Source organism: Myripristis murdjan, chromosome 9, assembly GCF_902150065.1.
Source record: "Myripristis murdjan chromosome 9, fMyrMur1.1, whole genome shotgun sequence".
In the NCBI taxonomy this organism is placed as follows: domain Eukaryota; kingdom Metazoa; phylum Chordata; class Actinopteri; order Holocentriformes; family Holocentridae; genus Myripristis; species Myripristis murdjan.
This window is the reverse complement of record NC_043988.1, coordinates 15551335-15572250: the sequence shown is the minus strand read 5'-3', so window position 1 is coordinate 15572250 and position 20916 is coordinate 15551335. Positions and strand designations below refer to the sequence as shown.

The window sequence follows — 20916 nt, the reverse complement described above, 5'->3', positions numbered from 1 at the left end:
TACATTTCAGCAAATTCTTTTATTGTTTTGTTTCAATGCTTGCAAATAACCATAAATGAATGTGAAAATAAAAGTTGAGTTTACAACACAGAAATGCCACTGGCTTTGGTTTCTCCACACATATGCTGCCTGAAATATCATGTTTCTTTTTTTTTTTTCTCAACCTTTTGTATTGAATTAAAAAAAAGAGAGAGAAAAACACTGTTAGAGGCTCTGCCCCTGTTTGACTACACAGACTGTATACAGTAACAACATAGTGAACCTGCATGAAATATGCACACAGAAATACCATAACACTTAATTAAGTGACAGCAGATACGGGAGTGGGAGGCAGAGAGATATGTGGCTAGTCTCATTGTTTAAAAAAGAGAAAATCAAAACAGCTATTTATCTAAAATAAACAATTGTGCTTCTCCCATACCAGCATGACCAATTTTTTTTCCTTCAGCATCTTACTTTGAACTGTCAGCGACATTAGTAAAAGACGTGGAACCCTGTTTTAAAGAATGGAACGTGAGGACTCACAAGATGATGCAGAAAAAACTGGGCTTTCAATTGATCAGTGATAATTATTGCAACACACTTGCAACATTACCTGACATGAATATGATTTCAAACAAACACAGTTTCTATCAATCTGGGCTTTTGCAACATCCTGAACACAAGTACAGGCTGTGGTGAAGAGGTGAGGTTTAAAAAAAAATGTTGCGGATTTTTTTTTTTTTTTTTTCATGGGATAAACTATATTAAGGATATAATTAATGTTAAAAATGCAATATATGATCCATCTAAACATGGATTGCGGGTAATATTATTTCCACAAAAGTATGACAAGCATGTACTTCATGTGTCAGCATCTATTTCTGTGTCATCCCCAGTTCCAGTCTTGAGACATTTTCCACTAACAGGTTGTTTTTCAGCATTTAGGCCTGTCGTTCCTCATTTACACAAAGCCTGGCAATGCTTTCCAGCTGGTTTTTAAGGTTAGACTAAATACACTCCTGAACAGCACTGTTCAGAGCTCAAATCAAACAAACCAGACAATATGTGCAACTGCACATAGAAACTCCACTAAGAAACCAACAAAAATCATTATTATATATATTTATATATTAGAAAGCTATACACAAGCATGTTAATTTCACAGATTTTTTAAAGATTCTTAATATTACCATTATTATATATAATTAGAAATACACGTTTAAAAACAAACCTCTACAAAGATAAAACAGTTCAGCAAAGCATTGGATCTCAGTCTGTTTTCATGGCTTAGGGCTTCAAAGCCCTGTCATTTCACCTCTGGTTGAACTATCCATCTCTTATTAGCAAAGCTATCAAAAAACACATTCTGGCTTATAGAAACTACAAAAAGCCACAAAAATGCTTTGCATTGTATTCCTTTCATATGAAAATATAAGCAAGTGTATCGTACAATTGTTTTTTATTTTTCCTTTTTTTTTTTGTTTATTAATACTGAATAGTTAATACAAGACCCAGAGTTTTCTCGATTACACTAACGTAGCTCTTAGATCAAAGGGTGGTCCTCACTCAGCTCCGTTCTTTAAGGGGAGCGCTAAAATCATCAAAGGTTCCACACAACTACCACTGGGTCTGCCTGTTTACCTGTACAATCCTTCAAATGTTGCATAATAGCTTTTCATTTAGTGAGTAAATAAATCTTGTAATGTCTGGCAACTTTTGACCCCCGCCCTTCCCCCTCGACCCTCTATTTACATAAATACGTTGAACCTGCAACATGACATCATCTAATGTTAACACACATTTTTGCAAGGGAGAACTGCAGAGAAGGTATATAGCGATGAAACTGACACTGTACACATGTATTGGTTGTCCAACTCAAGTGCTAAGGTGTTTTCCACTCGACATACTCGCTCTCATGTTTATGTTTTTTTTTTTTGTCTCTAGTCACTGATATATCGCTGAGGCAAATTTTAAGTACTTTTTACGAAACAGAGTACCTGACTTTTTTTTGTTTATTTGTTGATATGCATATATGTACACATACACACACGTGTAAAGATATATGCATACGTGATTCTTTTTATCCACACACAATACAATTTATGCATAGTTCCCCAACAAAAATACCCCCTTATGCCATCCCAACCAACATCCACCCACCCAAACCCCCAGTACAACACCCCACTGGTTTATATAACGTCAATATGTATAGCACACACACACTCAGCAAAAAGAAGAAAATAAATCAAGGAGAAAAAAACATTACAAATAGATTTTAGAAAAGGGCTGTCCCTCTACTTTCCTTCAGCGATAGAGAGATAAAAGGAGAGAGGCCGTGGGGTTGGGTGGTGAGTGACTCGTGATATCGAGTGAGAGCAGGAAGAGAAGGAGCTTGACTTGGGGGCATCGTAACGCTGTGTGTTGGGGGCTCAGGGCAACTCGGGGCACTGCCGGGGGAGAAGAGAGAGCTATCATGTCGCCCATCCCTCTGACAGGCGCACCCGTTTGATGGAGGGGCTCTCGCGCTCATCCAGGGCGGGCCGGGCCAGTCCCAGAGGTGAGTGGAACTCATTCCTGTGCTCGTCGCGGTCGCTGCCCTCATGGGAGCTGCTGCAACTGCTCAGGCTATCAACGGGGGAGCGTCCCGAGTCCTGGCGGGACGAAGGATTCTGGGGAGGCGGCACCCCGCCGCCGTAGCCCCCCGGTGTGCTGCTGGTGCGATCTCTAGGAGGAGAAACAGGTTCGGACTTGATGTGCAGGCTTTGAGCAGAGGGCAGGGAGAGATTTGAACCCTGACATAAGTGAGAGCTAGAGCAATTTCTGTAGGAAGGAAAGGAAACGCAAGGGGTTACAGAGTTACAGAGTAAGAAACAAAGTGATTTTAAAGTCAGTCTGTCACACGCCAACATGCATGCATGCACACACACGTACGCTCACACACAAAAAAAAACACAAGTGCGCACACAGTTGATCAAATGAAAAAAGAGAGGTGTCGTGTTTGTGTTTGACTTTGCCATGTGAAGGCTGTGAGGGACACATAGGCCTCTGTGAATGGAGTATCAATAAATATCTCATACAGCCTTCCTAATTAAACAGCACAGCTATATAAATGCACAAACTTTCATCTTAATGCTTTACAAGCAATAACCAGCAGGACGGTTTGCACATTTTTATGCAAATGTCCGTGTACTGTGAGAACTCCATGTGTGTGTTGCGTGGATGTCACATTTAACACAACACCTCACATGCAAGTTTAATGCACTCACCCTAGCTGGCCGAGGGCTGAGTGCTGCATGTTCTGGAGGTGTTGCTGTTGCCACCCGCTCATCGAGCCAAGGTGAAGGGAGCTGCCACTGTTGAAGCCAGACAGGGAGGACAGGTCTGCACTATTCAGGGAATACTCTGCATATACACAAATAAAGACAATGAGAGAGAAAGGGGCAGGTTAATAGGTAATTCAGACCAGTTCAAACAGGTTTGCTGCGAGAAAACAGTTCTAATAAAAGCTGCTGCAAAGTGAGGATTAAAATGATCCATTTGCAGCTTGGTGTGCAGTGATGCCATTATGTCACAGTGCAAGACTGTGTTCTGTCAGTAGGTGTGATAAGGCATAAGTGTAAGACAATAGCACCCTCTTCTGTTGGAATACTGTATAACACTTAAAAGTGGTAATGTCAAGGTTTCAGAGGCAACCAGCTTACAAATTACAAACTAGTAAAAGGATAATTTTTACTGATGCAAGGCATGTTGGAATAGGTCACTCTGGGAGAATACTGTTGGATATTACATTCATACAAAACATATTCCAGGTAAATAAATCGTAGGTTGAATGTAAGATAGAACATAGGTTAATAGACACATGACAGTTTAACACAAGTCAAAATGTGTGGGGACTTGTGAACAGCTGGAGCACTGATACCTACCAGTACCATAGGAAGTAGAGATGGCAGATGGGTAGCCGCCCATGCCTTGTCCTGGTAGAGTGGGAGTTGCTACTGATACCACCGGGGTGGCCAATGACTGAGCAGACTGAGAGTTGTTTATTCTCTGGTTCTGTGAGAGAGAAAGTGACAGACAGAGAGCGACAGAGAGGGGAGATGCTTCAGCACACTGAAAACCAACTAGAGCCCTCCCCTCCCACCCCCAAAAAGAAAAGAGAACAAATACAAACAAACAAAAAAAACAAACAATACATTAAGAAAGTTGTGTTTTTTTTTTTTCTTCATTTCTTTCCTCCACAGATGCTAACAAAATAAATGTGATGCCAGCTTCTGGGGAAATTAATCACTTGACATGCGGCACGGCTGAACCCTGCCAACCCTATCATTTACCACCCTTTCCGAGGGCCCACTGTCGCTATAGTAACACCATCAGTCTCCACGGCAACGTAGGGTAGCGACGACAAGGGAGAGGCACTTTGCTGTGGCAGAGGGGAGGGTTTGGCAGAAAATGATGTGAGGTTTGATGAAAATATAAAAGTGTACTCTTTTGTTGCTTTTCATTTCTAGATTCTGAGTAATAAAAAGCTCGGCGCTGGTGTGCTTTGCAGCGCTCCAGACTGAGGCAAAAAAGATAAGAGGGAGGAGGAGAGGGGGGAGGTATACAAGCGCTGAGATAGAAAAGAGGCCAGGCTGCTTTTACTCTGGCACACCACTGGATGGCACTATGTGTCCTCACAAAATGTCATATGAGATGACATTGGAGGCTCCAGCACAGTTACCAACAATGAAGGTGAAAGTTACTCGGGACTATTTTCTCAAAATGCAACTAGCTGCATAAGTCTCCATACTGAGAGACAACCACTGAATATAAATTCAGAATAAAGTGCTCATACTCAGGCGACTGCATTGCCCACGGTTCTGAAAAGCATACTGTGAGTCACGAAAACCATCTTAAATAGCCTCTAATTATACAACTAAGGTTTGAGGAGGAGTTTTTTTAGGTTCCATTTGGGATTGTTTATTTTGATGGCTAAATCTGAGTGGTAGTCTGACTTACCAATAGCAGATCGACATCCTCAGACTGATGGCATTGAAAGGGGAGGGTGATAAATTCAAATTAGTGAGTGTGAGTGAGCATGTAGAAGTGGTGGCTAGGTGTGGATCTGTGGATGGAGCTGCTACAGGATCGAGCCAAAGGAAACGGAACTAATGTGAAAAGAGGATGCTGAGGACTACGGCTGCTACACTAACTTAGCACACCTTATAACGACAAAAAGAACGAAAAAACACATTGGCGTTCACGGTGTATATGCCGACACAGGCGCGCACACACCCTCACACAGTAGAAGAAATGCATCAGACGATATATCAGACTTGGGCTAGTAAATGTAAAATTTGCACGAGGTGTGCTCTACCTAAAGTCGCAATTACTCATCGGAAACATAACCTCATCAGCTGAAGTCTGATATAACGAGATAAAAGCCACAGAGAGAACATGAAAGGAAATCTTGAAAAACAGCAAACAAACAGGGAAGACCCCCTGTTGGTAGGGATTTAAACAGCAGAGAAATGGGGGGGTGGGCAAAAGAGGAATGATGGCATGAGAGAAGGATAAAGAGGTTACTCACGATGGAGGGCATGTTGTTCTTGGCGCCGGGAGGGATGAGTACACGTAGGTCAGGTTTGCGGTTGTTCATGCCCAAGTTCATGGGTGGGGGAGATTTAGCCTGCATGTTCTTGTTCATGCCACCTGGAGAGACCAGCAGACCGGGCGAGTTACGGTGGTTCCCATACCCATTTCCTGAAAAACAAGGGAGTAACAGAAAGAAAGAGGGAGATAGAGAGAGAGAGATAGACGGAGAAACATTATATACTTGAATGATCTATGAAGCAAAGAAATTTCTACATGTTATGTAACACATTTCAAAAGTTTAACAAGTGGAAAATCTTCTGTCCATGATGGTGCAGCCGAATTAAGAACGACAGGAACCCATTTTCACCCTGTCTTCCTTGTCACTGTTTTTCTCTACTGTCAAACAAACCAACACTTTCTGCCAAAGTCCTTACTATTTAACTACCGTTCCTTATGCAGTTAGAAAGAAAAGAAAATCTCCAACGTAACAAGTCCTTTAGTCAGTGTTAAAATCTTGATGTTCTTAAAACAAGTGAAAAACATCAGCCAGGGGTATGTGACAATCCCACTTGCTTCAGGAATTCTTCGGGGGAAATAAATATAAATATGTCGAAATAAGGCAGAATAAGACAGATCACAAATAAAGGAAAGGAAATGTCACTTTATTCAAGATTATTTGATCAGCACTGGAAAAAAGTGGGATTATCTTATCCCACTGGCAGAAAAACAAGATTTCAACTGAGAATAGGATGCAGGCATCCACTTGTTTCGGAGAAGCCTTCACCCTCCACCTCTGTCACTGTCAGTTAAGGCTATATGTACCCGGCAACAGCCAGTGAATTGTGTAAAAACATCTAATTATGGGGAGCGAGACCACAGAGCGATGGGACCCATCATTTGGCCATCAGAGCTAAACACATGTGGTTCTTCCAGACAAAGACCCTGCCTAGGGATTGCCACTGGATCCGCACTCCCCTAAACTACAGAGTTTAGGAGAATGCATAGCACCCAGTCCTCGCTCAAAAGCAGTGGGGCAATATCCGAGCAATATCATTAAAAAACTGAGAGTGGAGCAGTCTTGCAAGCAGCATATTCTTTGTTTCTAACCCAATCCCACAAGCTGTTTTTCCCCCTACTTCTCCTTCCTTCTTCCAAGGGGTAGAACACAGGGCACTGTGTGGACGTTCCCACTTGAAAGACGGGCAGGAATTATACGTTAGACATAAATGAATTTCCTAATCATATACTCCAGGGGAAAATGAGTCGCAGATGTCTTCCTGGGCAATTTCCCTTGCTGATCTTTGTTTAATTTGAGAGCGAGGTTTTTGTTGTTTGGAAATGAAAAGTCTCGAAAGCTCAATTTGAACAATCTGAAGAGTAAACGACCGCTAGCGGTGAGAGAAAATGAGGCCGTCTGACAGAAAACGAGAAAAACAGTGTGTGTGTGTGACTGCTGGTGTGTTCGTGTTTGCGTCTCTGCCGGCATGTGTGGTGCGTGTGCTTGTATAATCTGATGTTAACAAAACAGACTCTGTGTAACATTGTACGCTCTGCTTGTACATGCAATCTTTGCATATACATGGCTATATATTTAACATAAGCGCGGTATGACTTGAGACACTTTATGAGATGCGCTCTATGGCTGCTTGTGCGCAGGCCATGGCGCATGGATGCACGTGTGTGTTTTGTGTTGGACCCTCTTAGTTCCAGTGTCAATCTCACATTAGCGAAGAGGCAGCTGCCTCTTCAGTTTTCCCGCTCTTTCATTCTCATGGCTGGCCCTTTGTGAGGTGGAGTGGGTGCATGTGGAGATAGATGAATGAGATCACTCACTCACTCTCTCTCCCTCTCTTTCACACACACACACACACACACACACACACACACACAGACACGCACATGAACGCACACACTTTTAGTAAATAACCCAGCAGGAAGTACATCAGTGTTTCTGTACAGATGAAAAAAGAGAGTGAGCCATACAGAGACATTAATACACAGTTTGGTCAAGATGACATGGACTTCATCTTGGAGACAATTAAACTGACATCTGTGTATTTCCACCCCGTGAAGACGGTTACAGTCCAGTCAATTAGCTGCTGGATGACTGTGAGTGGCATAGGCCAGTCCTTAAGCGCATACAGAGTTAAGTCACAGGCTAATAAAATTAATGAAGCAAGAATTGTGAAGGAAACTACTTGATTCTATGTTGTATTCTGTTCTATCCTACCCTATTCTATTCTGTTCTGTTCGATTCTATATTGTTTTGTTCTGTTCTATTTTATTCTGTTCTCTATTCTCTAATCAGTTCAACTCAGCTCAGTTCAGTTCATTTCAGTTCGACTCAATTCGGCTCACTGGATTTCAGTTCAGTTCAATTCTTTTCTGTTTTGCTCTGCTTTTCTGTGCTGTTTTGTTCTCATTCTCGATACTGAATTCAGTTTCATTTTATTATATACTGTATCTTATTCTATTCTATTCTATTCTATTCCATTATATTCTGTTCTCTGCTCTATTCAGTTCATTTCCACTGAGTTCAATTCAATTTAATTCAATTCAGTTCAATTTTGTTCTGCTCTGATCTATTCTATTCTGTTCTACTGTCTACTCTACCCAAATATGTTCATTTCTCCATTCTATTTTATTCTATTCTACTCTATTCTCTACTCCTCAGTTCAGTTCAGTTTAGTTTAAGTCAGTTCAATTCAGTTCCATTTTGTTCTATTCTATTCTATTCTATTCTATTCTATTCTATTCTATTCTATTCTATCCCATGTTCTTTGGTTCTCTTCTATTTATTAACAAATTTATTCTATAATATTATGTATTCACTTCCATGATTAATTAAATTAATTTCAGTTCAGTTGAGTTTAATAATTCCATTCCATTCAATTCAGTTCAATTCACTTCAATTCAATTCAGTTTACTTCAATTCTATTCTATTCTATTCTATTCTATTCTATTCTATTCTATTCTATTCTCTACTGTACCCCAATCTGTTCTTTTCTCTGTTCTGTTCTATTTGATTCTATGCTCTTGTACGGCGTGTTCACTGTGATCTAACAACAGTTGTGTCCTGCCGGCTGCACACAGGCCTCAGTGCTGAGGACATGGTATCCAGCGCTCACTTCCACTCCTCTCCTCCTCGCTGCTTCACACGGTTGAGCTGCGATGCAGGCTGGCGTCAACCGTTTAGAGGAAGTACCAAAATTAACACAGCCCAGCCAGGAGTCTATTTTGCTTCTGTAAAAAAGCGAGTAACATCTGATCTGAGATTCAGATAAACAAGTTATTGCTGTTTCTGAGGGGCTGGGAAAAACCTGAGGTCAAAGCTGAAGGACGGCAAACTGTCTGTAGGTGTCATGGTTATGACCTAGGACACCTCAAGGTGTGTGTGTGTTTGACATGACCCCCCTCACCCCACTCTTCGTTTCATTCTCTCTCTCTCTCTGTCTTTCTCTTACACACACACACACACACACACACACACACACACACACACACACACACACACACACACACACACACACACACAAAACAGAGAGGTGTGGTTAAACTCATGTACATTTAACTGTTACTGAACAAATTTCTGATGTCCTGTTGTGGTTTAACAGGCGCGCTCCATTCTATTCCCCATACACACACACTCTTCCGGTGCGGTTTGGCCAAATGTGCATTCAACTCTGAATTCACCAACTGAACTGGTGTGTCACACTCATGCGTACAGCTTGTGCAGTTAGTGTGAGGCGCTGATAGGCATTAGACACGCAATATTTGATCTGCTGAACCTGGCTGGCTACCAGTTACTGTATCGGCCTAATGGTGTTTTAGAGAGGGAATTAGCAGAACCAAGACAGGAGGTCAGAGGTAGATGGTTGCATGTTTTAAAACGAGCATGCTGCTGAGTGTAGCTTGTATTTGTATGTAACATCTGTGTGATTAAGGCAAGAGATGTCCTAATGATGCACCATGTGTACCGTGTTTTAGAGAGTAATTGGTGTATGATCAAGGTGAGAGGTGGCAGGAGCGGCTGGTTACTTCTTCAGTGCGCTCTGGCGAGCAGAGTGCTGATCAGAGCAGAGCTGACAGCTACAGTACATAATTGTACAAATGGAGGTGTTCACATGCTGGGACAGCTGTCTTTCTCTCCCTCACTCTCTTGCTCTCTTTCTCCCCATCTCATCTCCGTATCTCTATCTGTCTTTCTCCTAGCGAGCAAAGAGGTTGAGTGATATAACACATACATAGCTGTGAACATGCACACGAAGACACAGACACAGACACACAGACAGACACACACACACACACACACACACGCCACCCACAACATTTCCATAAAGAGGACCTGATGACTCAGTCTTCAGTCTTCAACACAGTCATTTCTTTCTTATCAATCAAATCTGACAGTGGACGACATGAGTGGCACAGCACTGGTTTTGCATAGCCTATGTGTGTGCGTTTAGAAAGAGCAATTCACACCCACACACACACACACACACACACACACACACACACACACACAACTTACACAAACCTGGTCCCTCCTGAGCCACTTAGGCCATGGCAGTAGGGACACCCACAGAAAGGCGGCCAGATGGTTACCTAGACAATCAGCTTATCAAAACCTGCGCTGAGGAGGAGAAGAACAATAAACGAGTCCTTGTGGTGCCACAGTGGCCGGGCCACCTCACATTGAGTCACTCAGAAGAACATCATTAAAATGGCTGACCAACTTCACAGCACACTCCAATCTGTGTTCTCCCACTGTTTCTCCTCTGCACACATGCTTCCACCATCACTGGATATTCATCACTGGGGTTTCCCCCCAACATACACACACTTGCACGCTTTCTCTCTCCCTCTAGATGAGATTTAAGAGAGCTTTGAATGGAATCTTTTAGCTTCCACATGACTCTCTCTCCACATCGTGTTTTTCGCTGCTGCTGAGCGACGCAGAGCTCTCACAGAGCGCTTCTGTTCCCTCGCTGTGGCGACACAAAGGCTACATTTGAAGCACACTCTGCAGCACGCTGCCGACGAGCACACGCCACAACAAATGGCCCTGTTGTGTGTGTGTGTGTGTGTGTGTGTGTGTGTATGTGTGTTCATGTGCGTGTGTGTGACGAGTGACCAGACAGAGAAACCAGGCGCTGACCCCTGGGATGGAGCCCTAGGGGCCAGACAGGGTTGCCCAGCTGTGCCCCACTGACCTCCCAAACTCCCCCTTTTTATATTCTACACTGTACTTCAGGGCTGTAAAATTTAAACCTTTAAAATAGAGTCTCTATATAATAAAACAGTGGCCTGACATACCCCTGGAGACATACATGTTGATCTCCAGAAGCTAACACACATGATTCTACACACATATGTTCTTTATACATATGTTGCTCCACTCTCAACAGCATCATTATGGTATAGTGGGCAACTCAAAACACTGGATTAATTATGCTGCACACATATGATAGCAGTTAGCCCATATAAAGAGTTTATGTAGCAAAACAACTTGGACTAAATGGGAACTGCAGCTGTTGTCATTTGCAGTTTACATCGAAACCCAAGAGGCAGAAGAAATAAATAGTGGTTAAAGAGTTGTATATGTGCGACATGTTGATGCGTGGCTCATTAGACAGAGCTGAGAGGGAGAGAGAGGAAGTTTGAGAAGAAGAGGTGGGGGGTCAAACTGTACAGTCAAAGGTCTCACACCTCTGCTGACTGTCCATCTCATCAATCTATCTGCTGGTGTATAATCCAATTTTATTTCCCCCCACTTGTTTTACAGTTTTATAGCTGAAACCAAGCAGGATGTGTCACAGCCCCAGTGCTGGGCAAACATTCCCAGATGAACTCCAAGACCACTAACATCAACACATCATGGACAGAATCTCCACTTGGGTTTGGGTTACTATTAGTCATGCGTTTTATGGCCCCGAGTGGTTGAGTGGGTACCATGTACATATGTGCGCTTGTGTGTGTTGTAGCAGACAACTGTGTGAGAAAAGGAGGCCATTCTTACCAGCACTGGTGCCCGCGCCAGTGGTGAGGTCAGCACCCATGAGGCCACCTGAAAGATGAAAGAGAGAGGGGAAACCGAAAGAGAAGAAAACCATTAGAGGGGAGACTTCCCTCTTTCACACCTGTATTCAATCCACTATCACCTCCCTTCTCGTTCCTCGCTTGGCTTCGAGTGGCTAACTCAGTTTAGCCACAATCTGCCGTGTGTATGTGTGTACATGACATGTGTACTGATACCAGAAGGAACACTGCTTCCCACTGAAACCTTAAGCTCTGAGCAACTGGACACTGCGAGTGGATACATACAGACGACGTCCAAGAAAAATGACACATTGTTATTTTTAAGCCATGTGAGGTGGAAGAGTGGGAGGGCCCAGAACGTGTGCGGTTTGGTGTGGATGCTGCGAGCGCCAAAACTCATATTTAGTTTGTGCTGGCGCTTCTAGCATCCAGTTGTAATGACAGGGTGAGGGTGTGGGCAGCAGCCTACAGACCAGAGGGACAGAATAAGGATTCTGGACAACAATAACAAACCGACAGGCCTGATTTGCTTATGTCACCAGCAGCTCAGTGCCTATACATAGAGCCAGACATCCCCTGTATAGAACCTCACACTAAATCAACAGGGCCGCTGGCAGGATTTAAATGCAATATTAAATCATCGACTTACTTTAAATAAAATACTGAGCAGGCAATATGTGAGTGTATGAGGGGAGTTTGGTTTCTGATTTACTCACTGCCTTCTAGTGGAAATATTAAGGGTCATTGTGCAACAAAATAGATGGCCTATTAGAATGTGAGAGTGTGAGTGTGTGCGTGTGACTAGGTACATGTGTGAAAAAGAGAGGAGATGGTCGTAAAAGGACAGACAGGCAGTCAAAAAGATAGGTAGCTGTAATAGCGGCGTGTACATGGGTGGATGAGTGCATGTTAGGTCCTACCTGTGTTACCTGCACTGGGGGGTCTGTGTGTGACTCCAGGAGACATGCTATTTCTCTGTAGGCCGTGGTGTGCCAGTGGCAACAGGTTGTGGTTGCCTAGGGAACCACCAGGATGGCTGTAAATGAGACTGTTCTGGTTGCTAACGGGGATGGACACGGGCATCTCGTAGTTAGACGGGGGTACGGCCTGCTGGAAGAGAGAGAGAGAGAGAGAGAGAGAGAGAGAGAGAGAGAGAGCGAGGATGGTTAATGTTTAATTAAATCAAGCAGTGAGACACTGAAAGATGCCAACAAACACAGTGAGCGAACAAACTGAGACAAGGCCATCAAATAGAGGTATGGAGACAGAGAGAAACAGCGAGACAGAAAGAGACATGACATTCCAGAAACTCCAGAAACACAAAGGAATATAAAACAGAGGCAGTCAAATGCACACTGTTCAAAAAAAAAAAAAAGAAAAAAAAACTGAGACTGAAAGAGACACCAAAGTCCACAAGGACAAACGGACAACTAACAATAGACATGCATGCATAGATGAATGGTAGAGAAAACAACTTCTTGGAACAAAGACAAAGAACAAGACAGGAGGAATTGTGAAGGGGAGGGTTGCAAAGAAAAAAAAAGAAAAGAAAAGGGTGAGCGCTTAGAAAACTCCTCTTTGAGTACCTCAAAACGCTTGCAAGCTGATATATGGGCTGGCTACACTCCATCATCCAAACTTTATCCAACACAGAGACGTAATAGTATGCAAATACAAAAAAAAGAATATGGACATTGGCCTTTGCTTCTTTAAACGCTACTAATAGTGCGTCTTCACATGACTTAAGTTTTTGTCCCTCACATGTTGTGACATTTTAAGGAGATTTTCTTCAATGGAAACAAAAGGTTGACCTGAGGAAGCATTGTGCTGTGGTCACTGCATTTATATTCCCAGAAATACATTCTTGGTTTATTACATTAAAGGAATAAGAAGGCTACGGTTTACTGGGAATAAGGCCAGTGGCTTCCCACTGTTCTAAATGAGCTAAAGATAATTCAGTCTGTCTTCACCTCACTATAAAAATCCATACACTATGTCATGTAAAAGTAGCTTTGGGACCGGAGTAGTGAATGTAATCACGATGGCTCAGTTACTGTGTGTGTGTGTATATATAAATATGAAGGAATAACATATTTTTTTCTGTCCAATATAATGAATGCAAAGTGTTTTTTAAGTGGTAGACTGTCAGTCAGCAGTCTCATCAGGAACATGAGTAGAAGTAGCTAGTAAGGCCTCCTGGCCCCAGGCGTCTAGTTTGTCATGTTTATTGTGTCACTTGGCAGAAGGGCTTAACCTTGGGAGTGCCCTGGAAGTGGTTGATCCTGCATGTTAGCTTTAGGAAGTAGAAAATAGGGCCTTAAATTGCTGCCATGTGTCTCAGGGCAATGAAGGGAGCTCATCAGTGGGAACATCGGCATGGCTGACGTGGAAGTAGGATATGAGCCTTTGCCTTGCCTAGTCTTCTTCAATTTTCTCCCCTCTCCTAATGTTCTTTTTGCAGGGCAAATATTATTTCATGGTACAAAGAGAGTTACTTTAACCATATTTCACTGCAGGCCTCTCCACTTTTCGCTTTTGCTGCAACTCTACGCAGGAACAGGCCGGCCAAAAGCTTGGTTGCTTTCTTTCATAACTAGCGAGTGGCTGTCTCTGGTTCTGTTTTATTTTTTTAAGATTTTCAGTAATTTCTTCCATCTTGGATTCCTTGTTGGAGTTTCTGTACCTCATGACTGCTGTACGCTCTGTGGTTCAGCGAGTGCGGGAGGGCCTGTAGATGTGTGTATGTGTGTGTGCACACATTTGTCTGTGTGTGTGTGTGCACACACCCCATCACTGGTGTAAGGGCCCCGCCTGCAAGCTGTCATTTAACTGGTGCCATCCTTCCTGTTTTCACTCATCCCTCCTCCTCCCCCCTCTCCCTGCAGTCCCCTCAACAGTCCCCTGCAATCCAGAGGCCCAGTGCTTGGCAGCCACCCTGACCACACACTGAACTGCCACTTGTTGTGAGCAGAGTCACCCCCACCACCGCTGCCCCACCCCCATCCCCACCCAGCCCTCATCCCAACCCCACCCCACCCCGCCACGCCACCCCAACTCACCAACCCTCGCCTTGCCTCTAACCACATCTCCCCCTGCTCCACACAACCCTGTCACACACTACTGTTCTTTGAATTATCTACCGTGGAATTATCTCTTTCACCATATGGCTAGGACGCTAACCATTCCAATATGGTGCTTTGTGAATGGTGAGCGAGCTCAGTTTACGTCGAAAAGAGCTTTTATTTTGTGGTTTCTGCTGGCTGGCTGCTGAGATTTGCCTCTTCTGTAAAATGGATGCTTTACAATATAAATCCGACAGTGGACAAAGTTTAGCTCTACCTATGGCCATCGACAGAGATGTCCTTTTAAAAAGGTGCCACTGTCAGACATTGCCTTCATTAGCCTCATTATTTCAGTGATGAAGGTTGAAGAAAGATAATTGAGTTGTTTTTTTGTTTTTTTTTTCTTTTTCATAACGCATGAGATACAGACCCATGATTAAGAGTGTGTGCATGCCTGCTGCTGTTTCATTGCCATGGTGTCTGTCCTTGTTGTTGCGGGTGACTGAGCGCTGTGTTTCGATGCAGGAAAAGGGAAAAACACATGCAGACCACACCTCCCCTGAGAGCCGGGCAAGGCATTATGGGTAATAGGTTCAGGGGTGGGATACCAGTGAGCTTCAAATTTGTCAAGAGAGAAAACACCCAATCACCATGACAAAAATGCCTGCTACTTATGATTATTGGTTAAAGTTATGCCAAATTTGAGCACGGCTCCTCAACTGTAATCAAGCGAAATCAAAGAATTGTAATTTTTTTCACTGTAAGTATATATCTTCTAGTTGTAATTAGCATATCTGTATTTGCCTAGTAGATTGCGGTTAGGTCTCACTTTGTGTATTTAGTCTAGAGGCAAACAATGGCGGTTAGCTGGGTTAGCTTCACGGCCACTCAGTGTCTTGTTAGCCAGCTGAGGATGCAGCGTAGTGTCAACCCAGTACTTACAGGTATTTTATGAGTTTTAATCATGTGATCGAACTCCTCGTTAATCTGTTTGTATTTCTCCTCAGTGCGTGGGGTGAGGGTGAGAGCAGACTCGAGCTCCGGGCTCTCGCCGCCTTTGTTCTCCTTCTTGCTCAATGCCTGCCAGGTCCCATAACCCCCACAGAGACGGACGGAGACACAGATGAAGCGACGGAGAGATGGATGGTAGGAACAGATGACAAAACGACAAAAACGAGGACGCAGGGACAGAGAGCGTGGGGGGGAGAAAAGGGAGAGAGAGGAGAGAAAGGTGAGAGGAAGGCTCATGGGGTTCAACAAGAGGTACTTACACACAGTCTCTGTCTGCTGATCATCAGATCAATGTCCTCGTTTATTTTCCTGTACTTGTCCTCGGACTCGGGGCTGTGACCGACCGAGTCGTCTGCGTCGGGGTCTGGGCTGTCACAGCCGTTTAGGCCCTTCTTTCTCAATGTCTGCAAACAGAGCAGTTGCACAGCACAGTTGAGGGGCTTGGGGGGGAACAGTGACCCAGGAGTACAGCTTGGGAGGGGGAATGAGAGATGAACTGTGAGGAGGTGCCTTTTAGAATCGATCCTGACAAAAAGTCAAGCTGGATTAGGAATCGATCAGATAGTAATTTAACAAATTTAACAAAACAAGTAGAAAAAAGTGCCTTTTGATTCTTGCTTATAAGCAAATTTCAAAAGCATTTTCTCCAAAACAAAACATGTTGTTTCCGAGAAAATATTCCATAAATTCCACCTTATCACTTACAACCAATCAGTTTGGCAGGCTCCATTCTAACCTCCATCGACACGGGGTGAGGTGAGGACACAGCGGCTGCTTTGTCAACAAGTAAACATGCAAGAAAAACATTCAGGATGGCACAAAGGATTTAATCGCATCCACTAACAAGACATAACAAATGCTGAGACTCTTCAACCAAATGAGGCAACATGGGACCTTAAAACCTCATAATTACACAGGAAGGGGGACAGTCATAAAACATGGGAGTGAAACACATTTTTTGTAAGCGTGGTCATCAGTGGATAGTGGAATAGGACTGAGATAGATACAGGAAAGGTGACTAGGTTCAGGTCTGTGGTGTGTGTTTTTAAATGTGGCAGTTTCTGTTTTGGCCACCTGATGGCCACCTGCCCCCATTTGAGTGGCCAGAAAACAGCAGACAGACAGAGAAGCCTGCTCTCCACTCACTCACCACTCCCTGCGATGGGAAAGTGACAGAGCGAGTGAGAGAGAGAGAGAGAGAAAGAGAGAGAGAGAGAGAGAGAGAGAGAGAGAGAGAGAGAGAGAGAGAGGAAGCTGCCTCTGTCCTTCTTTAGATATCGTTGACAACAATAACAATAGGGATAAGTTTCAGAGCGCATTACTCTGTGTGATAGCATGAGGGGATGTTTGCCTGAGCGAGCGGGTAGGGATGTACCAATGGGTGCTGCGTTCATTTGCCTCGTACAGTGGGAGACAAAGAAAGAGGGAGAAAGAAGAAGAAAAGTACAGTAGCTGACAGTTAAGGATCTCATCAAAGACCCCCGCACACCACCACCACCCACCCACCCTCCCCTCCTCTCCTCTCTTCACTCTCCCCCTCCCTCCCTCCCCCCCTCTCTCTCCTCCACGGCTGGCTTTAATAAAGGGAGATTAGTCTACAGGAGGAATATCACGGGCCTGCTCCTGTCTGCGCAGACGTCGCTTCACACTGCGCTCTCCTGCTTTCATCTGAAGCTCCATATCAGACAGACGTAATTAAATTTACTTTAGCACACCCTGTATTTGATGCTGATCAAGTGTGTGCCTCTCTGTGTGTATGTTTTAGCGCGTCGGTGCGTGCATGTGTCTGTTTGAGTGTGTGATGGTAGTGTGTGTGTGTGTGTGTGTGTGTGTGTGGGAGGAGAATGAGGGGAATGAGTCTGTGTTTGTGTGTGCCTGTGTGGGTGTGTGAGAGTGGGTGTTAGAGAAAAAGAGAGAGAGAAAGAGATCGAGAGAAAGACTGAGCAAGGAAAAAGATAGATGCTAAGATAAGTTAATCTTAGTGAACTTCTCCCTCTCATTTGTTTGCCTGCTTCAGTACTCACTCATGGCAGAGATACAAGTGCTAGCTACTCCATCACAACCAGCAGCAGAAGTGACAGGGAGCGATCTGCCTGCTTAGAAAACAAATAACAATCCAGTCATCTCTCATGTCAGCAGAACAAAGCCCTGTTTTGAGTGTGGTTTTAGTGAACTTAGAGGGCTTCTTTTGTGTGTGTGATAGCTGTTTGATTCCTGAGGCGTCTCGTGGCGAAGCAGCTACTGTAAGCGTGTCAACATTTGCTGGCTCTCCTCTTCTCACTCTGAATCCTCACTTGGCCCCCAGAGTGGAAATCTGGAGTTCTGAATTTGAAAGCGTCTCTCACATCTCTGACAGTCTTCAGGAAATCACACCAAACAAATCAACCAAGGCAACGCAGGAGATCTGACTTCTAACAGACCTACAGTGAATCAGGCACTCTTGCTCTATCTGAGGTGGATGAGTCAAAAGAACAAAGGGGTTGCGAAGGTCTAGCATGCTGTCTTTTTTGGCAAAGGCGTGAGATGTAAAACTTTTTTTTCCCGTTTCTTTGGTGTACTTTCATTCTGGTCTTGGCGATGCAAGAATTCATGTCGAACTGACAAGAGCTGAACTGCTGGCCTTTTTTTCTGTTCACATGAGAATGCATTCAAGGAAAATCAACTTATACTTTCTACTTGCAGTGCAGAATTGAACCGCCAACCACCAGCAGCATAAAGTGCATGAGGTAACGCTTCCATTCTGGGAAGAGTAAGGCGGCAGGGCATGCTGGGAGGAGGGAACGAGGGCTCGGCTAAAGGTGAGACCCATATGGGGTAAGTGAGCTGGGTGAGTGGGTGGGTTGGGGGTGGGGTAGTGGTTGAGTCGGGTGTTGATGGGGTGCAGGGAGCCAGGGCTGGAGTGTTATATGACTTTGAAGCATGTGGTCCAGGCTTAGCTTTCCAGCACGGCTCAGCAGATCGAGGGTGCGGCACAAGGGCGCAATGCCACTCATCCCAGCTATGCCCACCTGTTTAACGACATCGCACCTGTTGCCAAAGGCTGACACACAGCCCAACGACCAATCACAACCTTTGCAGTGTTCATATGGCCATAGAAGGCCCTCTCTCTCTCTCTCATACCCTCTCTACCCCACCTCTTCCCATCTTCCACCCCAGCCTGTCTCACCCTATCCTTGTCACCCTATGTATTTTCCCCTCACTCTCTAATTGCCCATTGCTCCCTCCATGCCCTGCATTTGTCATGCATTTCATAGCTCTCCGTGACGACACCGACCGCTGCTCCAAACAAATGCTCCGAGTCTCTTATACATCATCACCGCTATATGAGAGACATCAAAGAGCAGTCTTTCAAAATGACTGAGAGAATAACGATCATTGCAAAGTGATTTCCCTGCTACTATGCTGATATTAAAAAAAAAAAAAAAAAAAAAAAAAGAGTATGGATATGGAGGGCTGGCAGGGAAACAGAGTCTTTGGGGAATATGGTAATAGGATGTGGATTAAACAAAAAACATTTTGGTACACTTCACTCATGCCAAGAGCTGAATTTTATGCACAAAAAATATTCCCCCAAATTATCATTCTCATATTAAAATTCTACATTTTTCTAACTAATTAGGATTTTCATTCCAAAGAGAAATGCACATGATTTGAATAATCTACTCTTACAAAATGATTGCTCGCATTAGAGTGAAACTTTTCATGGAGCTGTATTAAAGTTTTAGCTGTCTTCAAGCCTCTGTTTACAAAATAGTGACATTTTTGACAATGTAAGAGTTTTTTTTTGTTTTGTTTTTTTTGTAATTACCAAGCTATCGGTGTCAGATAGTTGGTGTTTAGGAATAAAATCCTTTACCTATTATGCAGTAAAAAGACAATCTACAGAACAAAAAGATCACACCGTATGACCTACAGGAGATGAAAGCTTCTACTCCTTAAACCAAAGCGTTCATTAATAAGCAGTGATCAGTCTCACCAAACAGAACAAAATGGCCTACCATGGACACCCTTTGAAGTAGAAACAGGATGAGGAGAGGGGCAGATAAGAGGAGAAAAAGGGAGAGTAGAGAGAGGTACAACCTACAAATGAGTCCAATACAGATTCACAGGGCACAGTTATCGAGAGAGAGAGAGAGAGAAAGAGAGAGAAGGAGAGAAAGTACAAGGGAGAGACACACAGAGAGAGAGAGAGAGAAAAAAAAAAGAAAAAGCTGTGTATGCTTGCTTGGCTCTGTGTCTTTCTCTGTGGCCCCTTTGGAGGCTTGCTCCTAATTAAACTCCTTCTTCATGATGCTCCCTCCTGACTCGACTTGTCACAGGGCCTGTGTGAAGCAGGCACGGCGTAGACACTGCGTCCTACATACTTAGACACCCGTCTCATACCCTTCAGCTCCGCGCCCACGGCTAGCCTGGGCCAGGTTGGCCTGGACTGGGAAGAGCAGGGCGAAAAAGGTGAGCTGGGTTAGACGGAGATAACGGGAGGTTAAGTGAGGCAAGGCTGAGTTGCACGGAGACTGATTCAGGTTTCCTTGGCTAAGTGCTGGTACGGTTATCAGTCTGTATTTTATGGGGGGAAAAAATGGATGTGCATATTCCACTTTCCCAAGATTTGAGCTCACTAAGGTTCTAATTGCAGGGAGAGAAATATGACCATTTTCCCTTTATACATTTCAGAATTTGGGGTGTGGATGATAATCTCATGTAGCTCCTGTGAGGAATTATGGAGGGTATCTGCGAATTCTGGGCGGCCTCAGGGGGTCTGCTAGGGACAGCTGACGCCTGCCCAGAGCCCCCGCCATACCAGGATCCGTCTGCTCGGCATTCTGCCACCCTGACCACCCTCTCTATCCCTTTTCTTTCTGCCCAACCTCTCTGTGTTGCTCACTGTCTTAGTCTGTTACTGTGTCTCCCTACATCCACCCTCCTCCACTCATCTTCTGTGCCATTACTATATTTCAGCACAATCTGAGTCAAAACACTGGTGGATTTGATGGATCCGTCTTCTCTCAGGTAGACACTCGGCTGCCGGGTTTGAGAGACCAACTGTGGTTATCTTGGCAGTGGGCTTCGAAGGGTAAGACACATTCAATATTGTGTTTGTGGCTACTGGTGACAGCTAGGCCAATGTCTTCAAGCAATGTCTGGCAGCATCAGTGCAAAATTCCCCTATAAAAACAGTCAGCAGATAATAAACAGATTTTTATGCCACTGCCAACATTGTATGGTCCTCTGAATATGCACACACTATTGT

General features: G+C 44.1%; 1 protein-coding gene across 13 annotated transcripts in view; it reads right to left on the bottom strand.

Annotated features, from left to right (window-relative positions):
* mef2cb (myocyte enhancer factor 2cb) overlaps positions 1-20916 on the bottom strand; it is a 66484-nt gene continuing 45568 nt past the window's right edge. The window contains exons 4-11 of one of the 13 annotated variants that reach the window (XM_030060241.1): positions 15926-16069; positions 12522-12702; positions 11573-11620; positions 5552-5724; positions 4981-5004; positions 3906-4035; positions 3249-3384; positions 1-2802 (exon numbers count right to left, since the gene is read on the bottom strand). In XM_030060241.1, the coding sequence (XP_029916101.1) occupies positions 2454-2802; positions 3249-3384; positions 3906-4035; positions 4981-5004; positions 5552-5724; positions 11573-11620; positions 12522-12702; positions 15926-16069 (1185 nt within the window). In that variant the 3' untranslated portion in view covers positions 1-2453. Of the gene's footprint in view, positions 2803-3248; positions 3385-3905; positions 4036-4980; positions 5005-5551; positions 5725-11572; positions 11621-12512; positions 12703-15596; positions 15735-15925; positions 16070-20916 lie in introns of all 13 variants that reach the window. The other 12 variants (XM_030060242.1, XM_030060249.1, XM_030060243.1 and 9 more) reach the window with 12 other exon arrangements.